Raw genomic sequence first — 24,777 nt, forward strand, 5'->3', positions numbered from 1 at the left:
GGGCGAGACCCTGTCTCTACAAATTAATACAAAAAGTTAGCTGGACATGATGGTGAGCACCTGTAGTCCCAGCTACTCAGGAGGCTGAGGTGGGAGGATTGCTTGGGCCGGGGAGAGGCAGAGGTTGCAGTAAGCTGAGATGATGCCATTGCTCCAGACTGGGCCACGTTGTGAGACCCTGTCTCAGGAAAAAAAAAAAATTGGCTTGGTAGTATCACCCACTGTTACTGCAGGATTGCCCTTTACATCTGCGGGGAGAGGCCCTCTACAGGCCTTGCCATTGGAGTCTCTCTGACTAGTGTATAAAATAATAGAATGTGTTTAACATCAGGGGTTAGATTTCTTGTTTGTTTTTATCACATGTTTTGAGGTATTTGGTTCTTCATAGTGTTTTGAAGCTGATTTTGAGTCTTTGTTCCTAGATTTTACCTGCCTAAGTTTATATGTAGTTCTTGACCTCAGGTTGTAAATGTTTTAATTACTTTTAATTATGTTACTCTTGTGTTTGAACAAGAAGCATATTTTGTAAATTTACAAGATGACCTGTCTTTCCTAAAGATCGTGTAAAGTTCCAAGCTCTGTTTCCACCTATTTTATGATGTACACATTTTTAAAAGTAGTTAAAACATGAGCAGGTGAGCTGTCCAGTGCTCTTCTTTGCTTTTACATGTTACTGTCTCCTCCCAGAACCCAGCATCTTTCTTCTTTGATTTTGTGGAAACTGCTTTTTATTAAAAATTTTTACTTGAAGTCAGAAGCCACAAACAGGATGCTCACTTTCTTTCCTGGACTTGGATGTAGACAGAGCCTCCAGGCTTCCCTGTCACCGCTGTGACGGGTGAGCTTGGGCTGGTGCAGAAGCCATTTGAGGGACTCTCTTCGGTTAGACACATATACCCGAGGCTTTGATATGATTAATGAGATTTTTAAGATCAAAGGAGAGAGGGTAAAAAGTAAGTCATGTAACTTCAATACTAAACCAAACCTGCCATCCATTTGCAGATAAATGGATAGAAACAATAATAATCTTGATAATAACAGTCAACATTCTAAAACCTAACTAGTTATATGCTAGAAGCATCTGGCCAGAAGGCTAGTTTCTTTTGTCCTTTTCCAGTCAGGAGGTGCTCTCGTGTGATGGGGAAGGAAAGGAGAGCCTTAGAACTGACTTTTGACTGTGGTTGGCGGATACACTTTGTGCTTGGCTAACCTTGGTGGGGAAGGGAGCGAGCATTTGTTGAGCCTGCCTTTGGCGTTGGGCTTTGTCCCAAGTGCTTTGCTTGTAGTATCTTCTTTAATTCTTAGAACAAACTCAAGAAATTTTTCCATTTTCACAAAAGAAGAAACTGTAACTTGGAGAGGTTAAATAACTTGTCTGAGAGTCACTTGTTAAGTGAGAGAGGCTGGGAACATTCTCTCCATAGCCAGACATCTGACTGTAAAGCTTCAGCTCAAAAGCAGTCCGCCCTTACACTCAAAAGCAGTTTGGGCTGGGCGCAGTGGCTCCTGCCTGTAGTCCCAGCACTTTGGGAGGCTGAGGTGGGCAGATCACCTGAAGTCAGGAGTTCAAGACCAGCCTGGCCAGCATGGTGAAACTCCATCTCTACTAAAAATAAAAAATTAGCTGGGTGTGGTGGCGCACATCTGTAGTCCCAGTTACTCTGGAGGCTGAGGCAGGAGAATCGCTTGAACCAGGAAAGTGGAGGTTGCAGTGAGCCAAGATCGTACCACTGCACTTCAGCCTGGGCAACAGAGTGAGACTCTGTCTCAAAAAAAAAAAAAAAGCAGTCTACCCTTGCTGTCCTGAGCCTTACACACTGGTCCTGTTGTGGCTGACTGCTCCATCCTGACCCTGGACAGGTGACTTGGTCTTCCTGAGTATCAGTTTTCTCCTCTGTAAAACTGGGTAAGCAGTGTCTTCCAGACAGGCTGGCTATGGGGTGTAAATGAGATTACTTATGTAAATGCCTAATGCAGATTATGTGCTCAGTAAACTTTAAATGTTTCTTCCTCTGCCTCAGGAACGAATGTATAAGTTTATGTTAATACTTTCTTTCAAAGCAGTCAATTTTTAGTGTCTTTTTTGAGTAATATATGCAAACTATAAAAATTCAAACATTACAAAAATAAATACTATGACAGGTAAGTTATCGGTGGTCTTTTGGTAGGGCCAGCAAAGCAAGGGCTGTGCTGTTTGTGACAAGATCTTTTTATTGCATGCAACTTATGGTTGGGCTGAAATGAAAAGGAACATTTAAGGGTGTTAATTTTTCTGCCTCTTCCCTTCTCCGATTGTGTTATTATTCACTGTTGATTTTTAAAGGAAAATTTCAACCATTTAGGGCAGCAATTTTCAGAAAAGAATTTTCTAGTTAGAAATACAACAAAGATTCTAGTAAAGACTGTGGCCAAGCTTAACTAAGGCCAGTATTTCTGAGCCAGTCAAGATGCAGATTGCAACTAGTACGTATTTTTCTGATGTTTTGTTTTAAGTCGCTAAAGAAAGAGTGAATCAAAAGGTGTGATGCTATTAAGGCCTAGATCTTTTTACATCTTTTGCACTTTGTGTGGACTGGGACTGCTTTTGCCAAGAATGCATGGAATGGGGTATAATACAATAAAGCAAAGAATCTGAGTCATGGAAAACTTCAGGAAGTGCTCAAAGAAAACTGTTGAAAGCACTTGGCTCTGCATATAAATATAACCCCTACTGCTAGGGTTGCTATACTTTTCCTGTAAAGAGCCAGATAATAAATTTAGGCTTTGTAATCTCTGTCAGATTTCTCAGCTCTCCCATTATAGTGCAAAAACAGCCATAGACAATATATGAATGAATGAACATGTCTAATTTTGTCTTTTTTTAAAAACCTGATACAGGAACTTGGATACGATTGGTGTTGCTGTTGATTTGATTCTTCTGTTTCGTGAACTACGAGTGGAACAGGAAGCTCTGTTGACAGGTAGCATGCAATATAATTCATGGGTTATCTGTATCTTTATAAAGGGTTCAAAACCAGTACTTTGAGTATTAACATCATACATTGAAACGCATGTTCTGTATTTCATGAGATAGGGAAACTTTAATAGTGAAATATTAAAGAATTATAAAGTTGTAGCAACTTCCCTTCCTGAATGGCTGAATTTTGTTCCTTTCACATTTGTATGTTGAAGTCTGTCTGTTCCAGTTGCTATAACAAAATCCTTAGGCTGGGTAGTTTATAAACAACAGAAATGTATTACTTACAGTTCTGGAGGCTGGAAAGTCCAAGATTAAGGTCCCAGCAGACTGGGTGTTTTGCGAGGGCTGCTCTTGTCTTCGTAGATGGTGCCTCTTGCTTTGTTCTCCTATGGTGGAATGTGGAAGGCAGAAGGCGCAAACAAGCTCCTTGGGCCCCTTTTATAAGGGCGCTAATCCCATTCACGAGGGCTCCACCATCAAGACCTAGTCACTTCCCAAAGGCTCCATCTTATACTGGCATGTTGGGGATTAGATTTCAGCATAGGAATTTTGGAGGGGCACAGATATTCAGATCACAGCATGGTCCTAACCCGCAGTACCCAGAATGTGACTGAATTTGGAGATGGGATCTTTAAAGAGGTAATTAAGGTAGTTAAGGTCAAATGGGGGTGTATGACTGGTGTCCTCATAGGAAGAGGAAATTAGGACATGGCCATGCACAGAGTAAAGACCATGTGAAGACACAGGGAGAAGATGACCATCTACAGACCAAGGACAGAGACCTCAGAAGATACCAGCCCTGTTGACACACCTCTAACCACAGAACTGTGTAAAAATAAATGTCTGTTGTTTAAGCCGCCTAGTCTGTGGTAAGACTAATAGACCATCTTTTAATATTTATGAACGTGACAGGCCCTGGTCTAGGTTTTGGGTGTGATTCAAACAGTGACAAAAACAGACAAAAAAATCTCTGCCCTTAGAGAGCTCACATTCCGTTGAGGGGAGCCACATGTTAAGTGTCTAAGCCAAATATCTAGTGTGATGAAAATGGAACTTAGCTCTGATTGTTAATGGTTGTTGACGTGGGATTAAGAGAAACACCAAGCTTCTTTCGACTCATTAGTAGAATGGTTTTGGTCTTTGTTCTTCTAGCATCAACACCTTTCCATTGGACAGTGGTTATTATCTTAACATAATGTTAAAAAAAAACATAGATTTTTAATATACGATCTCTTTGTCCCAGGAATTGAAATACTTTATGGGTAAACCTAAATTATTTGATAAAATCTTAACGTAAGCTGGGTGCCCTGGCATATGCCTATAATCCTAGCACTTGGAGATGCCGAGGTGGACAGATTGCTTGAGCTCAGGGGTTCAAGACCAGCCTGGACAACATGGTGAAACCCCGTTTCTAAAAAAATACAAAGACTGGGTGCAGTGGCTCATGCCTGTAATCCCAGCACTTTGGGAGGCTGAGGCGGGCGGATCACTTGAGGTCAGGAGTTCAAGACCAGCCTGGCCAACATGGTGAAACCCCATCTCTACTAAAAATACAAAAATTAGCTGGGCGTGATGGAGCATACTTGTAATCCCAGCTACTTGGGAGGCTGAGGCAGGAGAATCGCTTGAACCCAGGAGGTGGAGTTGCAGTGAGCCGAGATCATGCCATTGCACTCCAGCCTGGGTGACGAGCGAAATTCTGTCTCAAAAAAAAAAAAAAAAAAAGAAAAAATAATCGGGCATGGTGGCACATACCTATAGTCCCAGCTACTTGGAGGCTGAGGTAGGAAGATTGCTTGAGCCTGGAAGGTGGAAGTTGTAGTGAGCTGAGATCATGCCACTGCACTTCCAGCCTGGGTGACAGAGCAAGACCCTGTCTCAAAAACAGAAAAACAAAAAAAACAAACAAAAAAAAACACCCTAGAAAATTTTAATGTAAATTTCCAGGTGGATAAGTTAGATGCGCTAGATTATAGGTTAAATTTCGTTGTTGTTGTAATAACGTCTTTACCTTATAATTCAATGGCTATCCTTTAAATGAGAAATCTCCAGTTGCATTTAAAATATAATTTGACTTATAAAAATTGTTTTATATACAGCTTTAATGCCTGTACTTTGCATATAACATGAGGCATGTTTCTTTTTTTTTTTTTTTTTTGAGACGGAGTCTTAACTCTGTTGCCCAGGCTGGAGTGCAGTGGTGTGATATTGGCTCACCGCAACTGCCGCTTTCCCCGGGGTTCAAGCGATTCTCCTGCCTCAGCCTCCCGAGTAGCTGAGATTACAGGCACCTGCCACGGTGCCCGGGTAATTTTTTGTGTTTTTTTTAGTAGACATGGGGTTTTGCCATTTTGGCCAGGCTGGTCTTGAACTCCTGACCGTGTAATCCACACGCCTCGGCCTCCCAAAGTGCTGAGATTACAGGCGTGAACCACTGCACCTGGCCACATGAGGCATATTTGTATTGATGTTAATATGTGTGCTTCTCTTGGTAGATAGACAAGAACTAGAGGTGACGGTCTTATTTCACAGGTGAAATAGGCTTAATTAGCGTGTTAGAGCCACTGCCTGGCTTGGTTTAATTTCTGTGATTTCTTATTGTTTTCATTTTAAACTCAATTTGCTAAAAATTCTTGGATCTTGCTATTTGATTTTGAGGTATTCCTTTAGGAAATGGTAATTAAAAATTAATTACTTTCTTTAAGAATTTACACACAAAGTGCATCGCCACTTTTTTTGAGCATTAGTAGTTTCTAAAATAGTCTCAAGAAATTGAAAGGATGTAGGATTTAGTTGTGAAATGTTTTTATGATATTATATATTTAAAGATACTTCTGTAGCTCCATTTTATAATAAAATGGAAGCATCAGTACTCAAAATTAGGGAATTATAAATTAGCAGTAAAGTCCGTGTTTCACTGCGTCACTTGGGAAGGCAGCTGTTTTGAGGTCTCTGTGTGGTATAGTAATTGAGAAAGAGAGTTCAGAATGTACCGTGTTTCATAATTGACGATCCTGATGGGGCGGGTAGTGTGGCGCTCCAGAGCTGCAGTGCTGTGGTGGGCAGAAGGAGGTTTCTCTTTTAATGATATATCCTAAATAAAGAAGCAAAGGGGAAGTGCCATACAAATGCTGTGATTAAATAACTATTAGAGTGGAGCCAGCCCCTCCACCATGTGCTGGATTTCATCGCCACTTGCCCACGCAGAAGCTTTTCTCCTGAAATTATCCCCTTGCTCTCAGGCAGCCTCTGTTTTTTTCCTCTTTACTCCATTATTTTCATCAGCATATAATATGCTCTCCCGTTTTTCATTTAAAAAATCTTCTTTTGACTCCATGTCCCCCTCAGTCCAGTATCTCGTTTTTCTGCTCTATCCCAAATGTGCCACAAAAGATGTATTTAGTTTTTACAATATATGGCAAAAGATTATTTCATTCTTCACAGGATTTTCACTGAAGCAGGTAGATGACCTAAGAAAAAATTTAACGGAGCGGATACCTGAAACTACTTTTTTTTTTTTTTTTGAGACAGAGTCTCGCTCTGTCGCCCTGGCTGGCGTGCAGTGGCGCGATCTCGGCTCACTGCAAGCTCTGCCTCCTGGGTTCACGCCATTCTCCTGCCTCAGCCTCCTGAGTAGCTGGGAGTACAGGTGCCCGCCACCACGCCCTGTTAAATTTTTGTAATTTTAGTAGAGACGGGGTTTCACCGTCTTATCCAGGATGGTCTCGATGTCCTGACCTCGTGATCCACCCGCCTTGGCCTCCCAAAGTGCTGGGATTGCAGGCATGAGCCAGTGCGCCCGGCCACCTGAAACTACTTTTATGAACCAGTTTGTCATTGAGGAATAGATTGGTTATTTGGTTATTAGCTTGGCTATTCACTCATATTCCTAGTCTGAGAGAGTAGATTCTTAAAGACCTGTTACCTGTTAGCTGTATTAAGAGTTGTTCTTAATTTAGGTAGTTGCATTTATATGAGTTTAATTATTTTTTATTGATCTGAGATTCACATGTTGTTAACCATTTAAAACTGAACAATCGCGTGGCATTTAGTACATTCACAGTATTGTGCAACTACCATCTCTACCTAATTAAATTGTTTTTTTTTTTTGAGATGGAGTTTCGCTCTTGTTGCCCATGCTGGAGTTCAATGGCGCAATCTTGCCTCACTGCAATTTCTGCCTCCCAGCTTCAAGTGATTCTCCTGCCTCAGCCTCCTGAGTAGTTGGGATCACAGGCGCCCACCACCACGCCTGGCTAATTTTTGTATTTTTAGTAGAGACGGGGTATCACCACATTGGCCAGGCTAGTCTCAAACTCCTGACCTCAGGCGAGCCACCCACCTCGGCCTCCGAAAGTGCTGGGGGAATCACAAGCATGAGCCACTGCGCCCAGCCTGAAAATCACCCCAAAAGGATACCCTGTTTTCATTGAGCAATTGCTCTCTTTCTGCCTCCCCATAGCCCCTGGCAACCACTACTTTGCATTCTGTTTCTGTAGATTTACCTACTCTGGATAATTCATATAAATGGAATCATAGAATTAATATGTGACCTTTGGTATCTGACTCCTTTCACTGAGCATAATGTTTCTAAGGTTCATCCACCTTGTGGTGTGTATCATGACTTCGTTCCTTTTTATGGTGGAATAATACTCTGTTGTGTTGATGCATCATATTTTGTTTATTCATTCATCGTTTGTTGGACATTTAGGTTATTTCCACCTTTTGGCTATCATGAGTAATGCTGTTGTGAACATGCTGGTACATGCATTTGTTTATCTGTTTTTAATTCTTTCGGGTGTACACCTAGGAATAGAATTGCTGGGTCATATGGTAACTCTGTGCTTAACATTTAAGAGCTATCAGACTTTTCCATACCAGCTGAATCATATTACTTTTTGCTGACACCGTATGAATGTTCCCATTTCTTGCATCCTTACTGACTATTTCTGTGTTGTAGTCATCCTGTAAATGTGAAGTAGGGGTACTTCATTGTGGTTTTGATTTGCATTTCCTAAATGATCATGTACTTACTGACCATTTGTAAGTCTTTGGAGAAATGTCTGTATGAGTCCTTTGTCCAGTTTTTTTTTTTTTTTTTTTTTTTTGTTGAGACGGAGTCTCGCTCTGTCACCCAGGCTGGAGGGCTGTGGCCGGATCTCAGCTCACTGCAAGCTCCGCCTCCCGGGTTCACGCCATTCTCCTGTCTCAGCCTCCCAGGTGGCTGGGACTACAGGCGCCGCCACCTCACCCGGCTAGCTTTTTGTAGTTTTTAGCAGAGACGGGGTTTCACCGTGTTAGTCAGGATGGTCTCGATCTCCAGACCTCGTGATCCGCCTGTCTCGGCCTCCCAAAGTGCTGGGATTACAGGCTTGAGCCACTGCGCCCGGCCTTGTCCAGTTTTTAATTGATCTGTTTGTGTCTATTTCTTGTAGAGTTGTAAAGGTTTTCTGTATATTGTAGATACTTGGGATGATATTGAATCTATAGATCAATTTGGTAAGAATTGCCATCTTAACACTATTGAGTTTTCAAGTTCATGAATATGGAACATCTCTCCATTTATTCAGGTCTTATTTAATTTTTCAGTTGTGTTCCTATTTAGTAGATGGCTTGTGTTTAGCCACAGACATTATTGGAAGGATATTATTGAGGCAAGAAGGAAAATGGAAAGGAAGTAGTATTTCTCATCACCTTGAAAATGGCAGCCAGTGAAATGACTGAATTTTAGTTGAAATTCAACAATGAAATTTAGATTCAGCAGTGAAACTTAGAAAAAATTTTATGGTGTGTTAGTTCAAACCTACTACAAATAATCTTTTAAATAAAAGTATTCTGGTTTCTAACAAAGTGCCTGTACTCTTTCGACTCTTTTTCTGTGAGAACTTTATTCTAGGTAGATTTTTTAGCAGGGTTTGTGTGCCAGTTTTTTGTTACCACACTTGAGGTAAGAACTGTAATTACATTGTCAAAATAATATTTAGAGTATTATTTTCAGGGAATAATTGCAGTGGTGTGACGAATATATTATGCTCATCAAATTTTATGTAAACACAAGCATGAGTTACTTTAATTGAGTTATTGGTGTTGTTTTTGGCCTTTATTCTTTCTTAATCTGTAAAAATAATGTTGGGATTTTTGAGGGTCTTCATAACATTTGCAGTATTTACATAAAGATCAGTTGATAAGCTGTTTGGTAAAGTAAACTGTCACTTGTGCCTGTCTGGAGTTTTCTTTTCTTCTGTCTAGGACATCTTTAAGCCTTTTTCTTTTCAGAATTGTGTTCTGATCCCGAGCATTAATCTTAGGTGCCTGATGAGTTGTTGGGTCAGTTGGTTTTCAGATCAACCTATACTGTTGGCTTTTTGCATGTTAAGTTTTACACAGATTTGAGTGTTAATATTCCAAAATATTCAGTAGAAATCTTTTTTTTTTTTTGAGATGGAGTCTCTGGGTCTGTCTCCCAGGCTGGATGCAGTGGCTTCATCTCAGCTCACTGGAACCTCTGCCTCCTGGGTTCAAGCAGTTCTCCCTGCCTCAGCCTCCTGAGTCACTGGGATTACAGGCGCCTGCCACCACGCCCAGCTAATTTTTGTATTTTTAGTAGTGACGGGGTTTCACCATGTTGGTCAGGCTGGTCTCCAACTCCTGACCTCAGGTGATCCGCTCCCCTCCCCTGCACCCCGTCTTCCCAAAGTACTGGGATTATAGGTATGAGCCTCTGCACCCAGGCAATAAGTTAATCAATTTTGTATGTAGAGTATATTGTTTTGGTAAGGCATATTAATTTTTTTTTTTGAGACAGAGTCTCACTCTGTCTCCCAGGCTGGAGTGCAGTGGCATGATCTCGGCCCACTGCAACCTCTGCCTCCCAGGTTCAAGCAATTCTCATGCCTCAGCCTCCTGAGTAATTTTTTGTACTTTTAGTAGAGATGGGGTTTCAGCATATTGGCCAGGCTGCTCTCCAACTCCTGGCCTCAAGTGATCCACCCACCTTGGCCTCCCAAAGTACTGGGATTGCAGGCGTGAGCCACTGCACCCAGCCATGGCATATTCATGTTATTCCCAAAGTGACCTTGTGGAGAGAGACCTTAATTTTTACAAGAAGCAAGCAGAAACTTTCTGTTTAATAACATGAAGAATATTTCTTAGGATGTATTTATTTATTGTGTTTAATCATTTATTTATTTATTTTAAACTTTTATATATTCTTAGCTTTTCGCTGTGGCTTGCAGTTTTTAGGCAACATTGCCTCACGGAATGAAGATTCCCAGTCTATTGTTTGGGTACATGCTTTCCCAGAACTGTTTTTGTGAGTATATTGATAAGAATGTTTCTAACTTGTGAGAAGACTGTGGTTATATTTTTCCATTTTATATAAAGTTCGAAAAGTAACCCTCTGTAATAGAGTTCAGGATAGTAGTTGTTCTTGGTGGGTGGGTGCCAGCTGGGAGAGGGCACTAGGGAAACACCTGGGTCCTGGAAGTGTTTGTCTATATCTTGACCTTAGTGGTGGTTACATGGATGTGTACATATCCAAACTTTGTTCATTGAGCTGTATGTACCCTTAAGATTTGTGTCCTTGCTTGTATATCAGTTTACTTTTACGAAAATAAAAGTCATGGATAAAGTAAGTAATATTGTTAAGGACACTGAAATTTATAAGAAGCATAATTAAAATAAAACACCAAAATATGGGCAGTGAATTAGAATTCTTTATGTATGGAATACTGGTATGTCCAGCACAATGCTGTGTGTTTTGGAAGGTAAGAAGAAGATGTGGATAAACAGTCAGTGTATCCATGTAAGAAATGGGTAACCGGTCCGGTTATCAGTGTAAGACATGGGTAACATTCCATTTACCTGGATTGGATCCTGGTACTTTTTCTGGTGATTCTACTTTTTAAAAACCAGCTCTGTACATAAGAAATTGAGCGCTGAGGTAAAAGGTGAGCAGGCAATAGAGTCAATATACCTAGTATGAAAGGCACAGTCTGGGAGTGGGAGGCCTGGCTTCGAATTCAGGCTTTGGTGCCAATGAATGGGGTAACTAGTGGTTGCAACAGTATAAGCAGCACAGCAGGGCAGCAGCTGTTGTGTACCTACCCTGAACTGGGCATTATCCATGTATTTCTTCTGTTCTCACAATAGCCTGCAGAGTAAGTGTTACTGTCTCCCCATCTGGACAGATGAGAGACCTGAAGCTTATCACTGGTAAATGGCAGAGCTAGAGTTTAAACCCATTGCTGCCATCTGGATCCAAAGACTGTGCTCATTGTAAACACTGTGCTGCTTAAATTCCGTGCCAGCCTTCCTGGTTGTACAGCTTTCCTGGGCTCCTCCGTGAAGTTTAGTGTTAAGATTGGATAAACTCTAATTCACTTCTAGCTCATGGAATTTCTCAAATTCCTGCAAATAATTAAAAGTTGAAGGTGTATATATATTCATGCTGTATATATATTAATGATATTTGGGCTTAGGTGGAAGAAGAGAATTATGAAATTCAAGCTACAGAAATAGACATTGCTTATTTTTGAGAATTCATTCCCTTAAAACATTTTGGACACCTAATACCTGCCAGGTTGTGGGATAGATGATTAGAATACGATGGTCACTTATATATTCGTTATTCTTGAAGATTTCATTGTTTGGTCAGGGAAATAAAGGAACAGGCACGTACGTTGTGATGTAAGAACTAAGGTAATTAGGGTAAATCCAGGGTGTAATGGAAAAACAAGGGAGAGGCTTAAGTGTAGGACAGTCAGAGAAGTCTTAACAGTTTACATGTTGCTTTTAGATCTCATTTGATCGTCATAAAAATCCTATGAAATAGAGAAGGTTTTGTTATTGTATTTTATTTTTTAACCAGAAAACAAGCTAAGAGAGGTTCTTTGCCTTCACTCTTTATGCATTTATGGGACAGATACAACCAAATTTGAATTCCAGTTTTTTCAGGTGCTGGCTTTGTGCTATTGGCCAAGTGAAGCTAACAAATTCTTTATCTGAAATATATGAATAATATCTCCTTCAGAAGAGTATTATGAAGTTTAACTGAAAAGCAAAATCCTGCCATATTGCATAACACATGATATAATTGGCAATCAATATGTCAGTGACCTTCCCCAGGCCCCCTGGCTGATAGCTAGAGGAGCTAGGAGTTATAGCGAGGCTCCTGACTCCAAATTCTATTTCTTGCACCACTGTACTATCTCTCCTATAGGCATCTTGTCCCTAAGGACTATTAAAGCAGTGCCAGCAGTCATTGAGGTATCATTTTGTACCTGTTGGTTTTTTTCTAACAAGAGTGAACATTTTAATGTTTTATAAATGTAATCATTTTAATCTTTATCTCTAATGGTAAGTTATTTGCTTTTTGCCTTCTGAGTTCTATGTCAACTTCAACTTTAATATTTTGGATACTTTTTATTGTGACTAAGTTTATATTTACTATTTTTACAGTAAATAATCTACTTATTTTAAAGTGCTGTAATTCTCCCTTAAATCCTCAAAAGTATTCGTATGTAGTGAATTTGCCAGTGGTATTACTGTTATTTTTGTGTTTTATTTTATCACGTTATTAAATTGGGCTAACAGTCTCATTTCCTTGTTTGGAAGGTCTTGCTTAAATCATCCGGACAAAAAAATTGTTGCCTACTCTTCAATGATTTTGTTTACATCCCTTAATCATGAAAGAATGAAAGAACTGGAAGAAAACCTCAATATTGCAATTGATGTCATAGATGCTTACCAAAAACATCCTGAGTCAGAATGGCCGTAAGTATCTTGTTAGAAATTTGATTGCTTTAGGACATCCTGACAGATCACTTTCCTTGCAGAGGTTTTAAGTAAAAATTTGGGCATTGTGATAATTGAACAATAAGTTAAAACTTAACATGTATTGACAAAATTAGAAAAGGTTTTGAGCAGAATCTAGAGAACTTGTGAAAGAGGTGAATAAAGTGAGGCTTGAGGTGAGTCTTTAAGGACAAAGAGAATTCTTTAAGGTGGTAAGGAGCGGGACAGACGTTGTTGGTGTATGAAAAAACAGTGTGAAATGCCCAGGCACCTTTGGAGTGTACAGATCAGACTGTTGTGGCTGCAGAAGCTAGTTCGTTAGATCAGAGGTTGGTGCTACCTTGTGAGCATCTGTGCAGATGAGATAGTAACTGCCATTCAAATTGCCCCCCATACATAATGTACCACCACCCTTCGTACATAATGTATTATTTCTGTCTGATTGCTTTTAAGATTTTTCTTTGTCTTTTCAGAGGTTAATTATGGTATTGGCTTAGATTTCTTTGGGTTTACTCTTTTTGGGGTCTCCTCAACTTCTTGAATCAGTAGATTTATGTCTTTTACCAAATTAGGGAAGTTAATTTGGGAAATTTTAGCTGTTATTTGTTTGAATACTTTTTTTCAGGCCCTTGTTCTCTCTCTGCTTCTTCTGGGACTCCATGTTTTAGGCACACACATAGTCCAAGGCAGGGCCAAGGCTATGGCTCAACTGATGGGACTGTGAAAGTAATATAAGTTACAACAATCTACTTTTAGCTTTAGACAGTTTTTTACTTATATAGACAGGGCAAAGAAGAAGCCAAAGGGGCCAGCTCCTCCTGATCCTTGTCCCAGATACCACAAAGACCTGGATGATTAGGATATGAATTGTGAGGTACCCCATTCCTGAGGAGCCCTTCATGACTGTTAAAAGGCTTTATATGCTAAGAGGGGCGGGGCAGAAAGCTCTGTACCTCATTAGTGCAAAACTCATCAGAACCTGTCTCATGACAGCCTCCCTTGGGAGCCAGAAGAGCAAAAAGGAGACAGCCTCAGAAGCCTCAGGCCTCCCATCTCGGGTTCCCGGAGGATCACAAGGTAGTCAGCAGGCAAGACTCAGATTAGCCACTGTTCAAGCTCTGGCATGCATGGTATACGTGGGAAAGTCCAAGGTCACCAGGGCGCTATGTGGAGCTGTTCCCCTAGACTCTGAAGATACAAGTGTTAGTCTTCTGTTGTTTTGCAAGTCCCTGAGGCTCTCTTCAGTGTTTTTTTTTTCCTCCAGTCCATTTTCTCTCTTCGCCAGTACTATGGTGTCTTGATTACCATAATTTAAGAGTAAATTTTGAAATCAGGAAGTGTGAATCTTCCAACTTTGTTCTTTTTCAGTTTTTTTCGTTGTTGTTCTGGGTCCCTTGTGTTTCCATATTAATTTTGGGATCAACTTTTCCATTTGTTAATTAAAAAAAGCTGGAATGTTGATAAGAATTACATGCATCTGTAGACCAACTTGGGGGAATATTGCCATCTTACCTAGATTAAGTGTTCCAATCCATGAATAAAGGATATTCATCTATTTATTTAGGCCTTTTAAATTTTCTTCAGTTATGTTTTATAGTTTTTAGTCTATAAGTTTTGGATGTCGTTAGTTCAACTTATTCTAAGTATTTTATTCTTTTTGATGATATTGCAAATGGAATCCTTTGATTTTTGGATTATTCATTGCTATTGTGTAGAAATAAACTGATTTTTGTATATTAATCTTGTATCCTGCAATCTTTCATGCTGAACTTATTTATAGTTTTAGTAGATTTTTTTGTGTATGTGATTCTTAGGATTTTCTCTGTACAGGACTATGCCATCTGCAAGTAGATAATACTTTTTTCTTTCCAGTTGGGTTGCCTTTTCTTTCTTTTCCTTGCTTAGTTGCCCTGACTGGAAATGTCGATACAATGTTGAGTAGAATTGGTGAGAGCAGACATATGTGTCCTGTTTAAGATCTTAGTGGGGAAGTGTTCAGTCTTTCAGTGTGTTGTTGCCTGTGGGGTTTTCATAGAAGGCCTTGCTCAGGATGATAAACTTTTCTTCTACTTCTGCTGGTTTTCTTTTACTTGTTGAATGTTTTTATTATGAAAGTCTGTTTCATCAAATACATTTTGTGTCTGTTGAGATAATCATATGGCTTGTGTCTTTTAGTCTATTAATACTTTGTCTAACAGTGATTTTTATACTTTAAATCAACTTTGGATTCCTGAGATAAATCCCACTTGTTCATAGTGTATAATCCTTTTTATATGTTGCTGGATTTGGTTCATATTTTGTTGGGGATTTTTGTGTGTATATTCATAAGGCATATTGGTTTGTAGTTTGTTTTCTTTTTGTGATTTCTTTTTCTGATTTTGGTATCAGGTAAATACTGACTTTACAGAAAGAGGTTTTGTTTTGTTTTGTTTTTGGAAGATTGTAAAGGATCAGTATTAATCTTTAAATATGTGGTGGAATTCACTGGTGAAGCCATCTGGTTTTGGACTTTTTATTATGGGAAGTGTTTTTTGTTACTAATTCAATCCCTACTTGTCTTGTTTTTTGTTGTTGTTGTTGTTGTTGAAACGGAGTCTTACTCTGTTGCCCAGGCTGGAGTACAGTGGCGTGATCTTGGCTCACTGCAACATCCGCCTCTTGGGTTCAAGCAATTCTCTGACTCAGCCTCCTGAATAGCTGGGATTGCAGGTGCCTGCCACCACGCCAGGCTAATTTTTTTTTTTTTTTATTTTTAGTAAAGACGGGGTTTCACCATCTTGGCCAGGTTGGTATTGAACTCCTAAGCCCGTGATCCACCTGCCTCAGCCTCCTAAAGTGCTGGGATTACAGGCATGAGCTACCGTGCCCGGCCCCTACTTGTTAAATACAGGTCTATTCAGATTGTTGTCTTCTTGGGTTGGTTTTGGTAGTTTGTGTCTTTCTAGGAATTTGCCTGTTTGGTCTAGGGCAGGGGTCTTCCAGGCTCTGACCTGTGGACTGGTACCTGTCCATAGCCTGTTAGAAACAGGGCCACACAGCACAAGGTAAGCAGCAGGTGAGCGAGCATTCCTGCCTGAGCTCCACCTCTTGTCAGATCATCAGCCACATTCGATTCTCATAGGAGCACAAACCCTATTGTGAACCGTGCATGTGAGGGATCTAGGTCGCACACTCCTTATGAGAATCTGTTATAACTAATGCCTGATGACCTGAGGGAGAACAGTTTCATCCTGAAACCATCCCCCCACCCCTGTCTGTGGAAAAATTGTCTTTCATGAAACCAGTCCCTGGTGCCAAAAAGGTTGGGGACCACTGGTCTAGGCTATCTAATTTGTTGGCACAAATTGTTCATAGTAGTAGTAGACCCTTAGAATCTTTTTTATTTATGTAAGATTGGTAGGAATGTCCCCTCTTCATTACTGATTTTAGTAATTTGAGTCTTCTCTTTTTTCTTGTTCACTATAGCTAAAGGTTTGTTAGAGTTTTTGCTCTTTTCAGAGAGCCAACTTTTGGTTTTGTTGATTTTCTTTACTGTTATTCTCTATTTCGTTTCTTCTTGCTGTAATCTTTATTATGTTCTTTCTTCTGCTTTCTTTGGGTTTGGTTTGCTCTTTTTCTAGTTTCTCGAGATGGAAGGTTAGGTTCCTGACATGAGATCTTCCGTCTTTTTTTACTTTTCTACAAAGTTCCTGGTAGGAACTGCTTTAGCATCCCATAATTTAGTGTTCCATAAATTTTGGTGTTTGTGATTTTATTTTCATCTATTTCAAATTATAGTCTAATTTCCCTCATGACTTATTGGTTATTTGGGAGTTTGTTGTTTAATTTCCACATATTTGTGTATTTCCTAAATTTCCTTTTGTTATGGTTTTCTAATTTTATTCCATGTGGCCAGAGAACACCCTTTATATGATTTCATTCTTTTTAACATTACTGAGGCTTCTTTTATGGCCTGACATATGGTCTATCATAGAGAATGTTCCCTGTAGACTTGAAAAGAATGTGTATGCTGCTGGTTTTGGTGGCATGTTCTGTAGATATCTGTTGGGTCTGGTTGGCTAGATGGTTGATAGTGTTGTTTAAATCTTCTATTTCCTTGCTGATCTTCTGTTTTAATTCTTTTCATTATTGAAAGTGAATTATCATCCATTTTCTCCTTCAGTTCTGTCAGTTTTTGCTTCCCTTATTTCCATGCACTGTTAAGTACACACACACACATTTATATTTGATTGTTATACCTTATTGATGCATTGACCCTTTCTCATTACAAAATTTATCACAAATTTTGTTGTTTATATTTTAATAATCTCCCGTTTTTAAAAAAAATCTATTTTTAACATATGTTTTGCACATAGTAGTCAGTGTGTGATTAGGCCACAGATTTTCTCCAGGGAGTAAGCCTTGAGGCACCTGTAATCCCACTTGCATTCATAGGTGAGGTATGAGCTTTTTCAGTTTTGGCTTCTTTCAGTGTAATCTTTTATCATTCCGTTGAAATTATACCTAATTTTGAAATTATTTCTTTTTCTGAATATTCATTTGTATTTCAGTTAAAATTTGCAAACAGGTTGGTACATACAATAATATGATATGTTGACTTAGAAAACTTCCCTTTGTATGCAAATGTAACATGACAGGATCCATCATTAGAGTCAGCTTACTTAGAGAAATTTTCTGTAGCTGAGTTCTGTTTTATTTGTTGAGTACCTTGGGTCTGTATTTTAATCATCTGCAGTTTTTTTTTTTTTTTTTTTTTAGCAGCTTGGAATAAAGGGCCAAAGGTCATAAAGGGCAAAATATAAAATCTGTTAATAGCTCAAGTTAAAGTTATCAGAGACCACTACAAGGAATTCAGAAAGGAACAAAGGATGGATGTAGTAGTGGTTAAAAGATCACTTATGCAGTCCAGGTGCGGAATACTTTGATTTGTGTGAGAGAAACTGTACATTTGGTAACGAACAATGAGATCACAGGATATCCAGAGGCTTCCGACGAAATTGTTGTTTTTACTGTTAAATATAAACTCATCCCTGGAAATTGGAGAAAACCCACTTTCTGCCTTTTTTCTCCCCTACGTATTTTAGAAGATAGGTGGCAAATAGTACAAAACTAAATGGTCTCGGAATTCATGGTTTTATTATGTTTTCTTTTCTTCCCTTGCTTGTTTCTTAGAAAAGGGCAAATGTGATTCCAATAACTCTGGGTTTTTAAATTTGAGTATTCTAGAGACACAGGAAAGTGTAGGCGAGAAAGTCTTTGGCACTAGTTGGGTTGAATTATTGGTATAATGTCTTTCTAAAAATGTCTGTTCTTTTGTTTGTAGGTGTGAAAGATGTTTTCATGCTCTTAGATAACCCTAAATGAATCCAAGGATCCTATTTTGGGTTCATCTAAATCTGAAAGTCCAGTAAATGTGCACTAGTAGGTCAGGTCAGTCAGTGCAGAATTACACGGTAGAGGAAGAGGTAGGACTGCCTTGTGCTGATCCTGTGAAGTGTTGGTTGCTTTGTCTGTGTAATCTCATTTTCACATTGCTGCCATCCTGTGAATTGTATTTTGCTACTATGTACATATGAAAGTTAAGCAGAGTAAACCAGCTTGACCAAGGTCATACAACTAACATATAGCAGAGGCAGGATTGCAAGTGATGCTGAACTCGAGAGCGTGTCCTGTTTTTATTAATGCCATGTCATGTATTATGAAAATGATCACTTTTCAGAGAGGTGGTCTGCATTTCAAAGGTGAGGCATGAACTCTTCCAGTTTTAGCCTCTTTTGGTATAAACTTTTTGTTTTTGAGACAGAGTCTCACTTTGTTGCCCAGGCTGGAGTGCAGAGGTATGATCTTGGCTCACTGCAACCTCTGCCTCCCAGGTTCAAGCGATTCTCCCGTCTCAGCCCCCTGAGTAGCCAGGAATACAGGCAGGCGTCTGCCACCACTCCTGGCTAATTTTTTGTATTTTTAGTAGAGACAGGGTTTCAACATGTTATCCAGGCTGGTCTTGAACTGACCTCAGGTGATCTCCCTGCCTCGGTCTCACAAAGTGCTGGGATTACAGGCATGAGCTCCTGTGCCCGGCCTAAACTTTTATTAATCCATTCAACTTTTACCCAGTTTCACTACAAAAATGAAGTTGTAACTGGGAGTAAAGCATTCTTTTTTGTTAATATTTGGGTTATCTAGTTGATTTATTTTGTATTCTCTAGGGATGTGTCTTGCCTTATGCATGTACATTTTATTATCAGCTTAAGTATAACGATATTAGGAAGATAAACATAATTGTCCATCCTCTTGCAGTCTGAATCTGTTGCCCCTCTTCTGTTTGCTCACAACAGCCATGCATTCCACTTTCATGGCACTTAGCACATTTAATTATCCATTAGACTGTGAGCTCCCTGTAAGGCAGGATTTAGTGTTGTTTGTTATTGGATCCTTAACAAGATAATATCTGGCATATGATAAGCATTATTTTAGTTATGATTCCTCTGAATCTAAGCGACTGAAGTCCACTTCAGATGGTTTATGCACAGAAAGGAATTTATTGGCCTGTACAACTGGAAAATTCTAGGGTCATTGGGTGAAGGCATGGTGAATCCAGGGCTGAGAGATGTCATCAGTATCTGTCTCATCTTTGTCTCATTTTTCTCCTGTGCTGGCTTTGTTGTAAGGCACATTTCCTGCTTCCTGTGTTGGCTCCTCTTGCCTGCTGAGGGTTGGCATGGCCCACGGCTGGTCCTCAGACCACTCTTCTCCGTTATTGCTCGTTCTCTGGGTGACCTCGTCTCATACCACAGCTTTAAATACGTCTTCTAAATTGATGATTTCCACATTTATGTTTCTGGCCTTGACCTCTTGCTGAAGCTCCAGATTTACATATCCAGCTTCCTATTATGTGCTTCTAATTGGCATCTGAAATATATGAAGACTGCATCCAAACTTTTGATTTCCCCCAGCATAAGACCTCCTGTTGCTCTACCAGTGTTTATTGTTCAGTAACTGGCACCACCATTTACTCATTGCTGAGGCCTGGAACCTGAGTCCTGATTTTCTTTCACTCTCACCCACTTATACTCATCAGTCCTATCTTCAAAACGTATTCCACATTCACCTACTTCACACGTCCTCTGCCATAGACATCTTTCATTGCTGCTGCCAGAACTTTCTCAGTCATCCTTCTGTCTCTCCTCTTGCCCTCTGAATCATCACACAGTAGCCAGAGTGACCTTTTAAAAATTACTGTAGCTCTTGTCACTCCTTGCTTAAATAAACCATTCAATGCCTTCTTATTGCAACCTAGAAGCAAATCCAAAGTACTTGTCATGTCTTGGCTTTGACTGACCACCTCATCTTATTTCTTACTACTTTTACTCCTGCTCATTAGTTCCATCTGGTTTTACTGGTTTTCTTTTAATATCCCGAGTTTGTTCTGTCCTGAATCTTTACACCCCTGTCTTTCTGCATGGAACCTTCCTTTAGATCTTTGAGTGGCTAGCTCTTTTAGGTTTCTGTTCAAATATCTATCATTTCGACTGAGAGACCTTCCCAGCACTTTATGTTCAGTAGTGTTTCCTGTAAACCCATATCGCTTTACTCTCTTTTATTCATTTAAGAGCACTTACCACTATCGAACATTATACAAATCTTATTTGCTTTCTTGTTTATTGTTGGTTGCTAGAATGTAGGACTAGCTCCATTAAGGCCCTGGAGTTTGTCCTGGTCATCATTCTATCCAAATCACCTAGAACATATGTTTACAAACTACGGCCCATGTTCTGAATCCAACCCACTGCTTCTTTTTATAAATATTTATCGGAACACAGCCAAGCTTGTTTGTATATTGTCTAGGGCTGCTTTGATGCAACAGTGGCAGAGTTGAGTAGTTGTGATGGAGACCATTTGGCCTGCAAAGCCTAAAATATTTACTATCTGGCCCTTTATGGAACAGTTTGCCAACCCCATCCATTGAAGGGTTTTTGGTAGTAATAGTTGTCGAATAAGTCTAGTGATTGATGGCATTGTTGTCCTTCAGTCACTTTAGGCTTATCTGGTTCTCCTGAACCAGATAAGACTTTGGTGAGAGACCCCCCCAAAGGGTCTGTAGCATTGTTCTCTAGAACTCTTTATAGGCTTCTTCATTTTACGTCAGTAATCTATTCCTGAAAATTAGCCATTCTGTACAAAAAAGTGGCTAAGAGCCTACTTCCTTCTTAAAAATGGGGACATTATAAAATGTTACATGTCTACCCAAAACCTCCGTCAGTGTCTTACAATAGAATCAAACTAGAATACTGTTCAGCAATAAGAAGGAACAACTGTTGGTACAAGCCATAACTTAGGAAAATATCATGGTAATTATAGCAGAGTTAAAAAACAAAAGCCAGTGAATCCCCAAAGGTTAAATAATGTATCATTCCATTTACATGACATTCTTGAAATGACAAAATTATAGAAATGGAGAACAGATTAGTGGTGGTCAGGGATTGCGGAAGGATGCTTGAGTTATAGGTGGGTGTACCTATAAAGGGGGGCCGAACCATTCTGGATCTTACCTGTGAGAGAGGATCTGTGAACCCACGTTATTAAATTACATAGAGCTAAAGACACGCTCACAGCTACTCATGAGTAAATGCACAAGTTAACCTGGGAAACCTGAGTAAGATCCGCATATTGTGTCACTGTCAGCATCTGGGTTGTCGCATACTATAGTTTTACAGATGTTACCATTGGGGAAAACTGGGTGAGGGTACACAGAGTCTCTCTTGTATTTTGTAAAACTTCGTGTGTATCTACAATGATCTCAAAATAAAAATGCTTAATTAAAAAAAAACCCAAACTTGGTAAAGCGCCTGTATATGTAACAGACTATCATGTTAGGGATGTGTACTGCTTAAAACATTTCTCTCTGATTGCCATAGAATTAGTATAGTTGTCAGCAGACAGTTTGCTTTGTATGCGGGAACATGGAGCCTCTTAATGCCACCATTATGCCAGAAGTGCTTCTTCAATGTCTGTACGCGGTTCTGACTTTTTACCAACAATGTATGGAATGCATCTTGTGATTTTGTGTGTATGTGTACATCTTTTTGTGAAATGTTGTCTGGAATACTTTAGAATATAAAACAAAGTTTCTCCTGTAAACATTGACTGGCAAATGTATTGAGAAGTTTGGGAATGAGAAACAAAGAGGTAATAACCAGATGGATGTTTGTGAGGCGTGCAAGTGTCTCTTTTTGGGTCGCATTGTCATCCCTGGGGCAGTGCTGTTGGTTGGGGTGTACAGTCACATGCCCTCCCCTGGGGTCACAGGCTGTCAGGTTTGGGCTCATTCTTGAAGGAAAAAGCTACCAGGTTTGGGCTCATTCTTGAAGGAAAAAGAATTCTTGTTTTCCAAAGAAGGAAAAAAGGGGATGCTGAACAGGGGAGAAAGAGGCAGATAGCCACAAGAACTGTCAGTGTTTGGCGAATGCATGTCCTTTTCATCATCTGCTTCTGCTTCAGGAGGTAAATATAGTTTAATTTCTCTGATTTTTGTTGGAGTTGAATTCTGATGCATTATTACCAGAAACAGGAGAAGCAGAATTCCTTAATACTGAAGGGTAGACAGCTTAGCCAGTGTCACTCTGCCAATGAGTGTTGGACTGAGACTCAAACCCAGCTCTTTCTGAGACTAAAATTTGTGCTCTTAATCTTTACACCCACTGCCTCCCTTAGAGGACAACACTAAAGGAAGGGTGGCTGGGATGTGCATGTGTGTAATGCGTTTCCCCAGTGCTCCTGGCACATGTAGATTCAGAAAATCTGTTTATATATTTTTCAGATTATAACTCATTTTCTTCTAGTAGAGGATGCATCGCCATTGAATCAGTGGACTGATATTTTTCTGATTTAATGCTACTCACATTTAACCCATTGGAAATGTTACTTAACTGTTTAATAGGAGAAGGGAGGTTATTTTCTAGAGCAGCTTTGCAAGCTTTGTCCAGATTGCTGTGTTAAGCAACTGTGGGTTACATTAACCAGATCTTACAACAAAGGAGAGTGGCAATTATTTTCCATAGCACATTTAAATCAAAATTTGTTTATGAGGTATAAAAACATTTTCTAGGGTTCTGAACTGAATGAAATCTATTTTACTCATGTTGAGTATAGCATCGCCTTTGTATGCATGTATGGATATGGATAATAAATGACCTTCATTAAAAAAAATGTCCCTGAACCCCCCTGCCTTTAGGACTGTCTCTGTCTCCCAGTGAGGAGTTTGCCTTTCATTGTCTGTTGGTTCTGCCTGCAACTGTTCACGTACTTTAAAATCAATAATCAATGAGAAAGAAAAAGATGAGAGGAGAGACCTTCATGCATTCTGTTTTTTAGCAAGTGTAGAGAATGATGTAAAGTGTAGTTAGTGCTTTGGCATCAACAATGTGATTAGTGAATGTTAGCTTTTCTGTAATGACATTTAAATGATGAATTTCAAGATTAAACTGAGGAGTTCCTTAGGAGAACTTAGCTGAGTTCTCCTTCATGACCGTTCCTTGTCCTTGAAGCCTGAGGAGCCAGGTTCATCTGAATGGTGCTTCCACCAAGATACAGAAATACTGTCACTCTTTAGCAGAATGGTTATTAAATAGAACTAAGTGTGAGCTTACTTTGCCTGTATATATTTCTTACATTACAAACTGAATTTTTTGATAGACAATATGTGGTTCAAGTATCAAAATGCATAGTTTCCCCCCAGCCATCTACCTAGTTCCTCCAGCCACATCCCCTAGTTCTCCCCACACTGTTGGCCTTTTTGCTTTTTTCACTAAATAGTGCATTTCTGAGATTTTTCCATATTCCTGTATAAAGACCTTCCTCAATTGAAGATCTTTGATTGTATGAATGTACCAGGATTTATTTCATCAGTCTCCTCTCGATGGGCATATTCCGATTGTTTCCATTTTTTCATGACTAGAAAGTACTGCCATGAATAGCCTTGGTTGCACATGTCATATTGCATGTGGACAAGTATGATTGTAGAATAAATTCGTAAGTGCAATTATTGGGTCAAAAGGAATGTGCTGTTACAATTTTAACAAACCAGGTTGTCCTTCATAGCTGTTGTGCCAGCGTCAACTCCCCGTCCCACATCATTGCCAATAGTGTTAGCAAGGGTTGGATTTGCCAGTTCTGCCAAGGTGTAAACTGACCTTTTTGCACAGTTTTATTTTGTATTTTTCTTATGAGTTGGAGAACCTTATTTTTTCTTTTATGTGTATTCTAATTTTCTTTACCTATTTTTCTCTTGGGATGTTGATCTTTATCAATGTATAGGAGTATTTTCTAGATTAGGGATACCACCCTTCATATAAAATAAAATACTTATATTTTTCTGTTTTTGTATTTTGACTTTGTTTGTGGTACTTTATTCTTTAGTTTTTTGAGACAGAGTCTCTGTCACTCAGGCTGGAGTGCAGTGGTGCAATCATGGCTCACTGAAGCCTCAATCTCCCCAGACTCAAGAGATCTTCCCACCTCAGCCCACTGAGAAGCTGGGATCACAGGTGCATACCACCACACCTCACTGATTTAGTTTTTATTTTGTAGAGATGGGGTCTCACTATGTTGCTCAGGCTGGTCTTGAAGTCCTGACCTTAAGCAATCCTTCTACCTTGGCCTCCCAAAGTACTGGGAATACAGGCGTGAACCACTGTGTCCAGCCATGTGGTACTTTTTTATGTAAAAGTTTTTGATTTTTGGCCGGGCGCAGTGGCTCACGCCTGTAATCCCAGCACTTTGGGAGGCCGAGGTGGGCAGATCACGAGGTCAGGAGATCGAGAACAACCTGGCTAACACGGTGAAACCTCGTTTCTACTAAAAATACAAAAAATCAGCCGGGCGTGGTGGCGGGCGCCTGTAGTCCCAGCTACTTAGGAGGCTGAGGCAGGAGAATGGCGTGAACCTGGGAGGTGGAGCTTGCAGTGAGCCGAGATTGTGCCACTGCACTCCAGCCTGGGCTACAGAGCGAGACTCTGTCTCAAAAA

General features: G+C 39.8%; 1 protein-coding gene across 2 annotated transcripts in view; it reads left to right on the forward strand.

Moving 5' to 3' along the window:
* The window catches only part of ATXN10 (ataxin 10), a 174,889-nt gene that overhangs the window by 19,145 nt on the left and 130,967 nt on the right, over nucleotides 1-24,777 (forward strand). For both annotated transcript variants that reach the window (XM_023221754.2, XM_023221755.1), the window contains 3 exons: nucleotides 2,878-2,960; nucleotides 10,175-10,271; nucleotides 12,575-12,733. In XM_023221754.2, the coding sequence (XP_023077522.1) occupies nucleotides 2,878-2,960; nucleotides 10,175-10,271; nucleotides 12,575-12,733 (339 nt within the window). The remainder of the gene's footprint in view (nucleotides 1-2,877; nucleotides 2,961-10,174; nucleotides 10,272-12,574; nucleotides 12,734-24,777) is intronic.

Source organism: Piliocolobus tephrosceles, chromosome 19, assembly GCF_002776525.5.
Source record: "Piliocolobus tephrosceles isolate RC106 chromosome 19, ASM277652v3, whole genome shotgun sequence".
Lineage (NCBI taxonomy): Eukaryota > Metazoa > Chordata > Mammalia > Primates > Cercopithecidae > Piliocolobus > Piliocolobus tephrosceles.